The sequence below is a fragment of the Opisthocomus hoazin genome, chromosome 13 (genome assembly GCF_030867145.1).
Source record: "Opisthocomus hoazin isolate bOpiHoa1 chromosome 13, bOpiHoa1.hap1, whole genome shotgun sequence".
NCBI classification, from domain to species: Eukaryota; Metazoa; Chordata; class Aves; order Opisthocomiformes; family Opisthocomidae; genus Opisthocomus; species Opisthocomus hoazin.
Window position 1 is genome coordinate 17,613,961 of NC_134426.1, and position 13,680 is coordinate 17,627,640.

At 41.4% G+C, this 13,680-nt stretch overlaps 1 protein-coding gene across 1 annotated transcript in view; it reads right to left on the reverse strand.

The window, feature by feature from the left end:
* MED13L (mediator complex subunit 13L) overlaps nt 1-13,680 on the reverse strand; it is a 196,980-nt gene that overhangs the window by 27,002 nt on the left and 156,298 nt on the right. The window contains exons 14-18 of the mRNA XM_075434301.1: nt 13,176-13,275; nt 9,397-9,617; nt 5,998-6,203; nt 2,644-3,590; nt 1,110-1,289 (exon numbers count right to left, since the gene is read on the reverse strand). Of these exons, the coding sequence (XP_075290416.1) occupies nt 1,110-1,289; nt 2,644-3,590; nt 5,998-6,203; nt 9,397-9,617; nt 13,176-13,275 (1,654 nt within the window). The remainder of the gene's footprint in view (nt 1-1,109; nt 1,290-2,643; nt 3,591-5,997; nt 6,204-9,396; nt 9,618-13,175; nt 13,276-13,680) is intronic.

Genomic DNA, 13,680 nt, shown 5'->3' on the forward strand with positions numbered 1-13,680 from the left:
TCCCTGGCAGGGTTCAAGGCCATGTTGGACGGGGCTTTGAGCACCCTGGGCTGGTGGAAGGGGTCCCTGCCCATGGCAGGGGGTTGGAACGAGGTTGATCTACAAGGTCCCTTCCAACCCAAACCATTCTGTGACTCTATGAAAATTTCAAGTGAAAATACACCCAAGCAGTTTCTGCAGAATATAATCCAACTTCAATAAAAAGTCAACATTCAGTAAAAATTACTGAATCTATATCAGAGGCTCTGCTACTTCCTATATGGTAATTTCGGTTTTATTCTCTGGTAATAATTGGCAAATCCTAACTCTTAAAGTTACAAATGCTGGAAAAATTGTTAGATTAGACGTACTCCTCGTGAAGCACAATAGCTTTAGACAGGAACTGTAGTTACCACAAGGTGTCCTAGCCCCAAAGGAAAGCTGCAATATATTAAGTACCAACAGAGAGAAAATGAAGCAAAGCATGATGGAACTGTAGAAAAAGAACCCCTAAGCAAGACTGCATTGGTTAAGTCTGAAATACGTTGCAGACAAGAAATACATATTTAAAGGTCAGTCATTATTTTTCAAATGTGCACTTACAAAAATCTATTTTGTAATTTGTGTTTGCCAGAAGTGTCACTTAAAACCAGGAGATGCTTAGACTGAAACTTATTATGACTATGAGAAACCCTAGAACAAGGAAGCCTCTTCGTGGAGAAAGCATACCCCCTTTTTCTGTATTTGTATAGCTCAGAAAGCCCCTCTTCCTCATTAAGATTTGGTACAATTTAGAGGGGTCCCTCTCCTCAGGTTATGCATATACCAGCGAGCTCAGTACAAGCCAAAAATACAGATTCAGACAGGGAGTTTGTTCCTCACCCAGCATTTTTGCACTCTGTAAATATTCATCAATCTGGAAGGGTAAAACCTCCACTATGGTACTCAAGCATGTGCTTCAAATGCCTTTTAAAGTATTTTGGGGAAAAAAGCGCTACCGAAGAGCCCAAAAGAAAAAAAACCACCTCTCTAAAGAGCCATTTGTTCTAACGTATTTCCAGAAGAAAGTGCACATTTCTAGAAAATTATGCTCTCATTTGGACTGTCAGCATGTAACACAACACGTGTACCATAGGTTCCCCGTCCTGCCATCTTATGGAACTGCTGCCAGGTGAGTGGTCCCTGCACGTGCTGGATGTTCTCCCAGGTTCTTCCCGTTCGCTTCTTCTGGATAGCGTCCTGCAGAAAGGGCTGCAGTGACAGCAGCATGCGCACCACGTCCTGGGAGGAGAGCATGCTGATGTCCAATACTGCAAATGACAAAGGAGCAGCAATCATTCTCAGCGAGCAACAGGGAGAAGTATTTTGAAGTGGCAACATTTTGGTTTATCGTTCCTTTGTATTGCTCTTCACAATGCCCATAAAATTTGTACCACTCCAGCTTAATGGCACTTAACGTGGTACTTTATGAAAATATTGATGAAATAAAGCTGTCATCATAGTCCTTTCCACATACCTTTCAACATTACTGTTGTCCAGCTCAGTTCATACGAAGTCAGAGCATCTTCAGCATACAAACAGGTAATATTTGACTATAAAAATCACCTTTTTTTTTTCCCTTGGTGACACTTTCATACAAAACATTTCTTTTCTGTTGACTGCTTGTACCCTTCTCAAAAAAAAAAAAAAGGGGGGGAGGGGGCGGGGGTGCCCATAATTCTGCCTTCCCCCCAATACCTGAATTTGTTTAGCATCCCTGCTTCAGATTTGTGAACTTCCACAGACTCTTTCACAATTCAGACCACAGAGTCTAAGTACAACTGGATTATTGGTACTTTAGATGTAATTCATAAAGCTTTCAGAAATCTACTTCATTTCTAGAATACTTTTCTGCATATCATTTCCCACATAAAGATTAGTGTGCCCTGTGCCCTGGCTGCCAAGAAAGCCAATGGGATCCTGGGGTGCATCAAGAAGAGTGTGGCCAGCAGGACGAGGGAGGTTCTCCTTCCCCTCTACACTGCCCTGGTGAGGCCTCGTCTGGAGTCCTGTGTCCAGTTCTGGGCTCCCCAGTTCAAGAAAGATGAGGAGCTACTGGAGAGAGTCCAGCGGAGGGCTACGAGGATGAGGAGGGGACTGGAGCATCTCCCCTACGAGGAGAGGTTGAGGGAACTGGGCTTGTTCAGCCTGAAGAAGAGAAGGCTGCGAGGGGACCTTATAAATGCCTACAAATATCTGAAGGGTGGGTGTCAGGAGGATGGGGCCAAGCTCTTTTCAGTGGTGCCCAGCGACAGGACAAGGGGCAATGGGCACAAACTGAGGCACAGGAAGCTCCAGCTGAAGATGAGGAAGAACTTCTTCCCTCTGAGGGTGACGGAGCACTGGAACAGGCTGCCCAGGGAGGTTGTGGAGTCTCCTTCTCTGGAGATATTCAAGACCCGCCTGGACAAGGTCCTGTGCAGCCTGCTGTAGGTGACCCTGCTTCGGCAGGGGGGTTGGACTAGATGACCCACAGAGGTCCCTTCCAATCCCTAGTATTCTGTGATTTTGTGATTCTGTGATTCTGATTCTGATTAAGTGGCTAATGATGGGCAAGTTTCAAACAGATTTACAGGGGTCACAAAAAATACAAAGGAAAAAAGAATACTCTGTTCTGACCCATACCGTTGCTGTGAGGCCAAGAATGTACAGTGGCACTCTTTACTAGGGCTTCATCCACCTTCCCGCCGGTGGGGTTGTCCACATACTGCCGGCCTTGCTCCAGGGCGTTGAAGCACTCTACCCAGGAGTCGTTGCTGTCTGCCTGCAGCCTGTCGTAACTCCAGTTCATACATGGGAGCGGCTGCCGGTTGTTGGAGGACATGTAATCCAGGCAGCTCAGAGATGTGAAAGGCTGTGTGTGCTGATTCTGGAGGAGGAGGAGGAGGCTCATTGGAGGTTCCTGGGTCCTTCTAGCTCCCTCTCCCATCTGAGAGATCAAGTTGCTCTGACATATCATCAGTCGTCTTTCTGCAGCTTGGCCAATGTCTGAGGTCTTGCCAAAAATATCCAGCTCGTCCTCAATGAAGAGCCCGGAGTTGTAACCTAATTTGCGGTTCATAATAGCGCTAAAGCCACAGGTGCAACGGTACTGATCCTCGTTAGATGAATCTGGGATGTATAATCCGACATCTGCGCCTTTAATATTCATATTACAGGCGCATATACAACAACTATCAAAGTTACGGTCTTTGAATATGTTCAGCACAGAGTCCGAAAGGATCAAGGTGACGTACAGGCTGTGGGCTTCTGGGATCGGCTGGACAGTGGCTGGCTCCACAGAATTAAGCGGTCGTGTGGTAGAAGGGGTAGAAGCAGGTGAACCTTGATCTGTGCTGTCGTATTTTACAGATCCTTGACCGCTCGCAGTACCCCCACCTCGAGGAGTCCTTGGGGTCCTGGGGGTGCGAGGGGTAGGGACAGAGAAGCGGGGCGTTGCTGGTGATGGCAGAACTCCTGCGCCGCTGTTGCTGGCCGGAGCAGCACTGTTTAGCGTCACTGGGGTACTCATCTGCGGAGTGTTCATCTGAAGATAGTCTTGGTCAGCCAAGCTCCCAACACTAGGCACATTGCTACAAGAAATGAACAAAAGTCAGAGTCAAACGCCATCACAAACCAGTCGGTTGCAAAGGCTGATTTTGTCAAAACTTATTTTTAAGCACAAGGATATGGAGGAAACTGAAAAGATTCATTGTAACTGTAGCAAAGAAAGAACACACATTCTTCTCATCACCTTTTACTCATGTCTCTCAACTAAAATTGTAATTCTCATCATGAACACCGTTGTTTTATCAGTATAATAAAAAGGTTCCATCTCAGGCACTTAGCCCTCTTCAAGATTATTCCCTTGGCCTAAAACTCAAATACTCTTGAGAAGAATATCTACATTAATTATCAAGTTTTCAGGATATTTGTAACTCTTTTAGGGAAAAGAGAAAGAATTGTAGTTGTTTTAAACACAATTACCTGCAAAGAGATATACATGAGTGGAAATAAATTTCAGAGGCATAGAAATCTTACTTTATTCTAGAAACCATCACTTTAAATAGCCGTCAGAAGTCATGCGTGTGGTACTGACATACGATATTGCCTCTTGGTGGCGTGGAACTGATAACAGTTTTTCTGATACGGTAAATGCAAATACTCATTTAGAATTATGCAGCCTCCAGCGCAGCGTGACACAGTCCATTACAAACTCGTAGTCCAGCAAAGCTAAGAATCGTATTTTTGGGCCGTCTCCTGTCATGACTGGTTTTTAGTACTCTGTTTTTGTCATTTTCTGCCAAATTCAAGTGACCATAGAACAGTTTGTACGTTCCCACGAGATCTACCTTCTCTTTGGAGTGACTCATACCAAGAAACACAGGGCCAATCAAAAGAATAACATCTTTACTTAACTTTTCTTTTCCCAAGTTGCTAATAAGCTGCTCACTTTTCTTGAAACATGTTCATTACTTATTAGGACAAGGAAAAAGTGTGAGAACTCAATGAGTCTCCTGACAAAGGAAGGGAAACAGGGTTTTTTTTTCATGTTTGTCTATTCTTACAGTGTATTTTGTGTGTCATTTAAAAGGAATATTATTTTAATGCTCACAAATCATTAGTGACTTGAAAAGGAAAATAGTGAAGACCTTATTCCTTAGAATCATTTTATTACCTTGAACTGGTGTATGTCCAACTCAAAGCAAGAGAGAGAAAAAAAAAATGGAGAAAGGTCTGAAGGAGTTCTGAATCTGCAGCATACTGAATGCCTCAGACTCGTAAGAAAAGGTGACCTAGAAACCTTGATTGGCAATCACCACTCTGTCGGAAGCCTGCAGTAATAATCTTCACTCTAATTGGATTATATTGAAAATGAAAGGGTTTTTTTCCCCAACAAATACCTGAAATTAATAACCAGCTCAGGCCTGGTGAATCAGTTACTATTACGAAAAAAACCCGAGAATTAAATTGCTCCCTAGGTACTATCAAGAGTTTACAATTTCTTTTTTGCAATGCTTCTGAGAACACTGAAGGATCCTTTGGAGCTGGCAGAGGACTGATTTAAAGGATTTGCAGACTGATTTAAAGATACAGGCTACTCCCTCTAGAAATGAGTGCAGTGCAGCAGGAGACCTTTGTACTATTATTATGCGTTCCAAGAGGTTTTATTAATTTAATGGAGCAAATTCTTGATAGCTTTCAAAATCTCCAGCAATGAATTTCTTCCACAAACAATGCTAATTTCTGAGAATTGAGTAAGGAATACAAACTTTTAAATTTAATAGCAGTGCTTGCTTATAGGTCACAGCACTCTCGTGCTTGGCATCTTTTCTTTTCGTTTTCAGAGAGGGGAGGATAGCACACATCCGATCAGCACCTGCCTGATCAGCAGCTCCATGTGCGACCCGTACAGCTCAAACCACAAGAACGCAGAACAGCTAGCATGAGAACAGGCAGAACAGAGCTGCCACAGGCCTGCTCAAAACGAGAGCCCGCAGAAGGCCAACTGGTATCATCGGGACCAGCTGTCACGAGACTGGAGCTCAGACTGAACACACAAGCACAAACCAGACGGGAGCCTAGCTGCAGGCTAGAGACCTGGACACTGCAATGGGAGGACAGAGACGTGAGAGCTGAAGTGCGTTCGTTTTATTCCCTAACACTTCGTTTTCTGTTGAATTACAACATTTTCCTGTATCAGAAATTGCAATTAATTCAAGTACCACATGCTCCTGTTCTTTTAAAAGCACTAAGAGTGTAGTGGACACACACTGTAACACCACCAGTTTCCAAAAGCTGTTTTTAATTCAAATGTTCCTACTACCAGAACTTTATTGATCACAGACAAGACCAATTTAGAAGGTTTAAAACATATTTGCAAGTTATTTTATGGTCCTGTTGCATAATAAAGCACTGTTAATATATGCAAACATTTTAATTAAGGAGCCATTTTAGGTACGGGCATGACAAACTAATTTTCTACAAGACTGTACTTACTTGTAGCCATCTCTAATGAAAGTGGCTGCAGGCGGCAAAGGAAGTTGTTCAATTTTCGGAGGAACAGCCCAAGAAGGCCTGAAAATGCAGGCATCTGGTATCTTCAGAGGTAGGAGGCACTGACTGGGCAGTATCTTCAGTGGAGCAAATACGGAGGAGCCCACGAAAGGTTGAAATGATGGAACTCTGTGCACGTACGAAAAATCCTGTAACATCCAAGTGACATTGTTTACAACAATATGGTGAGGTTGCTCTTTATATTTAGATATCTATTTTTAATTAAAACCTATCATACTGCTTGAACCCTCTAAAACCATATTTTTTCCAAAATTAAGTATATTTGTTCATTCTACAAAATATTCAAGAGCAGTTCCTTCAAGGAAACTCAGCTGAGGCTCCTTGTTATGCCGAGATGCTACACAACTTTAATCTCAGCAGGTTTCCCAATTAGATTAGACTCATTTGAGACAAGCCATGTCTGAAAAGTGAGCAGTGTACTACGAAATTTTCATACTACCTAACTTTAAGCACCTCATTTAGGCACTTAAAAGACTGATCTTTGCCAAGACTTCCACACTGACAATGGAGAGAGAGGCTGAGGAACAGTGTGAAGAAACCTCAGGTGCCTTCAGTCAGCCTCTCTGAATAACCCCCACGTTGGGGGTTAATCTAATCCAAGGAATAACAGTGGACACTTTACACATACCAAATATTAAATAGAAATGTAGCATTAAAAATAAATATGGAAGAAATCTAGTAAAAATGATATTCAATACAAATATAAATGAAGTCCCAGTCAAACTGGACTTTCATTGACTGTCATGTTTGTTGGCAGAGAATGATGACAAGAACTTCAGCCAGAGTTTCTAGAGCTATTCCATGTTTCTTTCAGAAGGAAAGAGCTAGTCCCTCTGAGGCACTACTACAAAGTAAAACTCATTAATAACATAGTAACAGTAGTCTCTCAGAATTTCAGTATTTAACATCTCATTACATCTTTGCATTTTTCCCTTGCACCTTGTAAAGCATTGAGAGATGAGAAATGTGTGGATTACTGCCTTCCCCTGCTGAATACTCAGCGCAAGAAATCTACTTACATGTTCTCAAAATGATTAGCAATGGGTTTAGGTGCTTGTTTCCCCCACTGGTGTATATGAGCAGGTGTGACACACTTAGAAGCAAGTAAACTGTGCTGTTGGAAATGTTATCAGGCAGAATTAAAATATGTATTCTAATACTCCTAAAATGGTTGTGAGGGAGATTAAAAAATCTTCAGTATCAGTGATGCCCTAAAATCTGTTCCCACTCAAAAACCTCCAGCTCAGCAAACTCCAACACAGATTTTCTTTCCAGGCCCAAATTATCCTAGTCTTACACAAATAGTTTACAGCATAAACAGAAGAAAAAAACCAGCCAGGTCCATGGCAAGGCAGTCTTACAAACCTTGCAAAAAACTTCTCTCAAGCTTCTACAATGGTATAAAAATTAGTAGATACACAAACTATACAAGGCCAATGGACAGCTGTACTCCAGCAAGGCCTCTAAGGAGATGCCTTTCCTCATCGCGCCTTCAAGTCATGAAGCTAGGACAGAAGGAAGAAGAGATCTTGCCATAACCAAGCAGACTTGCTCCACGTGCCTGGCTTTCCAGGCGGTTAGCTGTCCTCGCAAGGGGCACACTGACAACGAACTCCCTTTCGCTTTGCAAAGTCTCTTTCTCAACAGATCTGTTTGTAAAAGCTCTCTCCACTCAGCCCCTTCACAGGTGCTGGCTTAATTTGCAGCCCTGCGAGCTGGTAACTCTTGGGTCCGACCAGACACGCTGCATTGCAACAGGGAGACGTAATCCCTGCAAGCTGCCTCGCTCCCTCCCAGGGACAGGGACTTCCTCCTGTCCCAGGGACAAAACGGAACGCTCTTCTGGAGAAAGCCACCCTGAGGCTTGCCTGGGCTTTACTTTCAGTCTGCCTAAGGCGTACTAATACTGCCATGCAGGAAAATTTACTAATTCATAGCTGACAATCTAAGATAAATTTGTATCTCGGTGTTCTCCTATTGATATATAGCTGCTTCTTGTCCATGCAACTGCAAGTGCTGTGTCTTTACGTGTACAGTTCTCTCAGCAGTGCAGATGCTTAAAAAGAAGCCTTCAGTTAATTCCAACATTCACAGGAGCACAAAATGAGAGGGAGGGAGGTGTGTGGGGGGGGAGAGAAATGGCTGCTGAAATAGAAGGAACAGGCTGTGGCAGATAAGGGACAGGGTGGGCCTGAAGGAGAAGAATTAGGCTGTAAAATCAAGGGCTGGCAACTACCAGGAAGACAGACTTCTAGCGTATAGCTCCCTTTTATTACCTGCGTACAAATGAGCTTGCTCCAGAACAAGGTGACATGTAGTTCTACAAGGAAATGTGTATTTTTAAATAACCCCCCCCCCCCTCAGGCTATATGCATGGAAACATGATAATGACAACTTCTGACAAAAGTGACAAAAATTGGCCCAAAAAGTTAAGTAATGCAGCATACACACAAGCAGGCAGAATGACTTTATCCTACCGCTTAACCTGTGCTAGAGATGGAACAATGAAATACAGACCAATGTACACTAGGTGCTTATGTTAAGTCCTTTTATGTGATGCTATGGAAAAATGGATACATCTTGATATGTAAAGCCGGGGAGGTGAGTACTAGTACCCAGCAGCAGAGTCCCCATTTAAAAATCGTTCTTTACTCAGATACACTATAGGACTCAATATAGGAGTAACTATGTGACATTACCTGACCTGTGTTATACAGAAAGTCAGATAAGAATGGTCCCATCTGGCCTTAAAACTTGTGAAGTAACATCAGCTGAAGAAGAAACAGAGCAAGTTCAACCCCTGGGCTTTCTCAGAGACTTTCAACCCTAACCAAAAAAGGCAACATTTCAGAGAGAAAAAGGCAGCCTTTCTACATGCATGACTATCCCAGCTGCAGCCCCAGAGATCGGCAGCAAGGAGTGCCTATACATAAAAGGTGCTACAGAAAAATTATCTAAGAAATAAATCACTTAACAGCTACTTAGTCACAAGTATGATGTTTTTTCAAATACGCACATTCTTTCTGTTAGGTATAGGGCTCATTTCACGTACAGTACTGTTTGTTTCTTGAGAGCATCCAAAAGCATTACAAACATAAAATTACAAAAAGAAAAATTCCTATAGTTAAAATCAGGGAAACAATTAAAAAGCTCTTTTACTAGAGGAGAATTTTTTTCCAGCTAGAGACTGATATGTACTTTATATGGATCCCGTTCACATTTGTCAAAGCAGTCTGCTACAAACACTACATGTGACTTGTTTATAAAAATCAAAACATAGACAGATGAGATTACAAAATTACCACATCTTTGTCATGTTACCTTAATTTCTTCAGGTTTAGGGCTACCTAATCCATCTTCCACCTCCATTTTAAACTCAGCAAGCTGTGCTGGAACCATGTTGACCATGGGACTTTCCATCATTCCCAAGGCAGTCACAGTCTCTGAACTTATTCCATCTTTATAACTCATTACCGGGGAGAAGGCAGGGTGTTGTTCTAAAGAAGGTGGTGTTGGGAACATCCTTTGGAGATCTGCCACAGCTAAATATGACGAAATAAGGCATTGTTAATCATTAAAATATAAATACTCAAGGAAATCCAATAAAACAGAAGAGGCCAACTCAATAATAGTTGTTCTTTCATCAGCTAAAACCTAGCAAAGATTCCACAGACCTACTAGAGTTCTGACACTGGTATAAATCTAGGCAAAAAGTTAAATCCTAGAGATTGATTCCAAAAATTCCTAGGGATACTTTGCAAGCTTATTATTCAGCAGCAACAACAAACTGGTAAAAATACAAATTCTATGTACAATTTTAACAAGAACAAAAAATATTTTATAATAGATTAATTGACATTAATGCAAAGTTAACTCCAGCAACTGTTCCTAAGGAGTAGTTTCTTCCCTTTTTTAGAGCTGATACCAAGCCCTGAAAGGGGAGGCTTTTGGAATCAGTATGCACCCAGCTGCATTTTTCCACTGCCCTGCAGTCATTGTAGTCTCATTTGGTCCATAGCAACGTAACTCCTGAAGAGAAGGCAGGCTACTGTGTTGCTACACAAACACAGACAATTTTGCTTAAGAATCAGACTGCCAAGCATCCAAAAGTGACAAGCATCAGAGGAAGCCACAAAATTATAATTTTGCATCACAAGACAGTAAGCCAGGAAAATCTCTAAATTACTTCTCAGGAAGTGAACATAGTGTAATCATCCATCGTATATTCTCCTTAAGAAAAACAAACAAACAAAACCAACAGAAATGCTTAATAGTGTGTAATGCAATCAAACAAAAATCAGAATAAAGTCTTATATATTCTCCCCAGCAACATTCTTTCTCCTTCTAGCTATCACCTTACGTATTTATCTTGCTTAAAATTCAGAATATACTCTATCTTTTCCTGACTTGAATCAGGACAGATATTCTCTGGACATAACCATCTCTCTGGTGAAATCACTATTCAAATACTCAAATTCAAGGAGGGTAAATTCCCATAGATGCCTCTTCTTAAAATATTTTTTCTGACAGATAAAATGCCCAATTCCATTTCCATTCCTCTACACATATCCAACTCGAGCTGATAGGGCACAGGCACACTTATCTTCAACAACTTCTGCAGCCTAAAGATTATGGAAAATTCATAAATAAATACAGATGGATTTCTGACTGGGAAACACCGCGTTGTGGAAACCCAGACTGGTGAAACATTGTACTACTCCCACTAACAAATTGAAACATTCAGAAATAAGTGATGGAATTAGAATTATATATAGTATATGAACACAGACACTAACAGGACATTTCTGTAGGATGCTGTAACCTCAAGATGTGTCTCCACTCTGCCTTAACAGAGCCAAAACCTGAATTTTCTTCTTTTGTGCACAGAGATGAGACAGCCAGTCTATTTAATTCTTTAGACAAAGTGAAACGACTCAAGTAAGTGAAGTCGTCTCAAAATGGAGTTCTGTTGGTAATAACAGCTAAAGCTGAACCCAAAGTCTTTCACAACCTGGAGTACTAGAGTAAATAATGGGCTATGAATTACTCCCACCCAGCTCTTCCCCCCCCATCCCCTTCTCAGCCCTAGGCAGCCTTAGTCTTGTCCTGATACAGGATAAATTAATGTTGGAAACAGGTTCAGTAGAACGAAAAAACCTATTTTCCACCCAATGCTAGTATGAAATACAATCTTCAGGATGCCAGCTGGATTAGCTACTGCCTCTGTTTTTCAACAGAGAGAAGTGTGCTTTAGAAACTGGAGAACGGCGGACAGGAAGAAAGGTTAAAATGCAGTGCGGTCAGTAGGAGTTTCTGATGATGTACAAGGTGTTTCAGCTCCCTGCAGATACTGTTATGCCTCGACCACTGGTGTCAAGGGGACAGCTACAAAACAGGGGTGGAGTGTATCTATTTAACTTATTTCATACAGCCCCATACTGTATCATTTTCTCACACTCAAGTTCACTCTAGTTAGCAAAATTCTGCAGTGCAGATTCATAAAAAAAGTTTAATTACAAAAAATCCCAGAACCCTACAGCAACAGGCGAACTATCATTATTCATTTTCATGTGTGTCATGCTTGAAAAAGCTTTGCATATTTTAAAAAGCTATGGATCAACTAAACCTGTCAAAATCCAATCTCTGTATACTTCAGGCTTCTACATTTGAGTAAATCAGCATAGCTTTTATGGGTCCATAAAACTCTGACTCATCTCCTTCAGATTGTTTTTCTTCTTCTCCTCAATTTGTTCTCATTACCAGCTGAAGTTAATGAGAAGGCATTCAAGAATGATTTGCAGAGAGATTTGGTTTCTGCTCACAGAGGCCACAAAAATCAAACATTCTTCCTCCTCAGTGCTAAGTAAATGGTAATTCATAATCTGACTGGTTAGCATCATACCAAAAATTCTCACCTTCCTCCTCTCATGCATACATACATACATACATCTACACGTTTCTCTTTCATTTCAAGAGAAATGCCACCTATATAAATAGAACCATAGAATCATTTCGGTTAGAGAACCGCTTTAAGATCATTGAGTCCAACCGTAAACCGAACACTGCCACGGCCACCACCAAACCATGCCACTAAGCACCACGTCCTTTAAATACCTCCAGGGATGGTGATGCCACCACTTCCCTAGGCAGCCTGTGCCAACACCTGATCATCCTTTCCGTGAAGAAATTCTTCCTAATATCCAATCTAAACCTTCTCTGGTGCAACTTGAGGCCATTTCCTCTTGTCCTATCAGTTGGTATTTGGGAAAAGAGACCAACCCCCACCTTGCTACAACCTGCAGGAGAAAGAAATCCCATATATCTCTGAGCGTTAACAGTTATCATTCCCAAAAGTTGTTGGCACAGTCCTTACAAAAAAGCCCTACTGTTTTAATCTGTTTCATACATTTTCAGTATACGAAATTTAATTTCTTGATTTTTCTGCACTCCTATAGCCTTCCTTGTACACGTGTAGTGTCTGCACAAGCATCAGATCCACCACAACCATCTGTGAAAGGTCTACAACGTGTCTTCACTTAGAACCTAATTCTTTAATTTTAATCATGCACTTCTACATCTAGATTAAACCCTGAAGCCGATTTGAGTATGAATTTGTTGAATGCTGAATGCAATTTTCTTCCAAGACAGGTTGCACTACAATGGCCAACTGGTAAGTCACAGCTTTAAATTCTTTGAATTCTTTAAAAAGAACAATGATTATACTTAAAGAGGGATACGGTAATGGTGTAAGTGACTAACTAGATTAAATACTGAACTGAGAATAGAGGGGATAGCTTCTAAATGAAGATTTGTAAAAAATCCCACCCATGCTTCCAATCTAAGACAATAATGTCAAAAGAGGAGCATCCCAAATCTCCATAGGCACATTAAAAATATATGTCTGTATTACCATCTACTGTTCTAATTAAAATCTGCTTATCCTCTTTTAATATTGGCATCTGGTAATTACAGAACAAAATAAGTACACTACTTCTTAGTCCTGAAAAAGGGACATTCTAAGTCTCCTACAAAAAGGCAGTATGGTAGCTATCAGGAGAGTTCAACTGTCAACAAAGCTGCAATCAGTTGTTGCTACTTACTTGGTGGGTAAGGTACTGCTGTTCTACCATCCTTCCCTACGGGGCGCTCCTCAGACCCTACTGCAGGAATTTTTGATGACCGAAGAGCTGGTGATACAGCCTAAAAGCAGAATAACCACATACCATATTAAAAAAATACACAAAATATTAGAATTCAGAAGCTATTAAAAATCCTGAAAACCCTCTGAATGAGATTTCACAAGAAATAAAAAAGTGTACTTTTCTACTCTCCCCTCTGCTCCCTACAAGGCGCCTGGCTTTCTTTTTCTTCTCTTTCAACACTACAACAAACAAACAAACGTCCCTGAAAGATCTGTCTACACCCGCCCCCCCGCCCCAGACACATACATATAAGCACATGTATCTATAGACACACAAATTACATTGAAAATATTATCACAAACACTAAGCTTGAAATTCAGGTGAGTACTCCACTTACTTCCATGGTTGGACTACTCTAAGATAATAACAAGAATACAACAGCGAGAGTAGGATTGCCACCAAC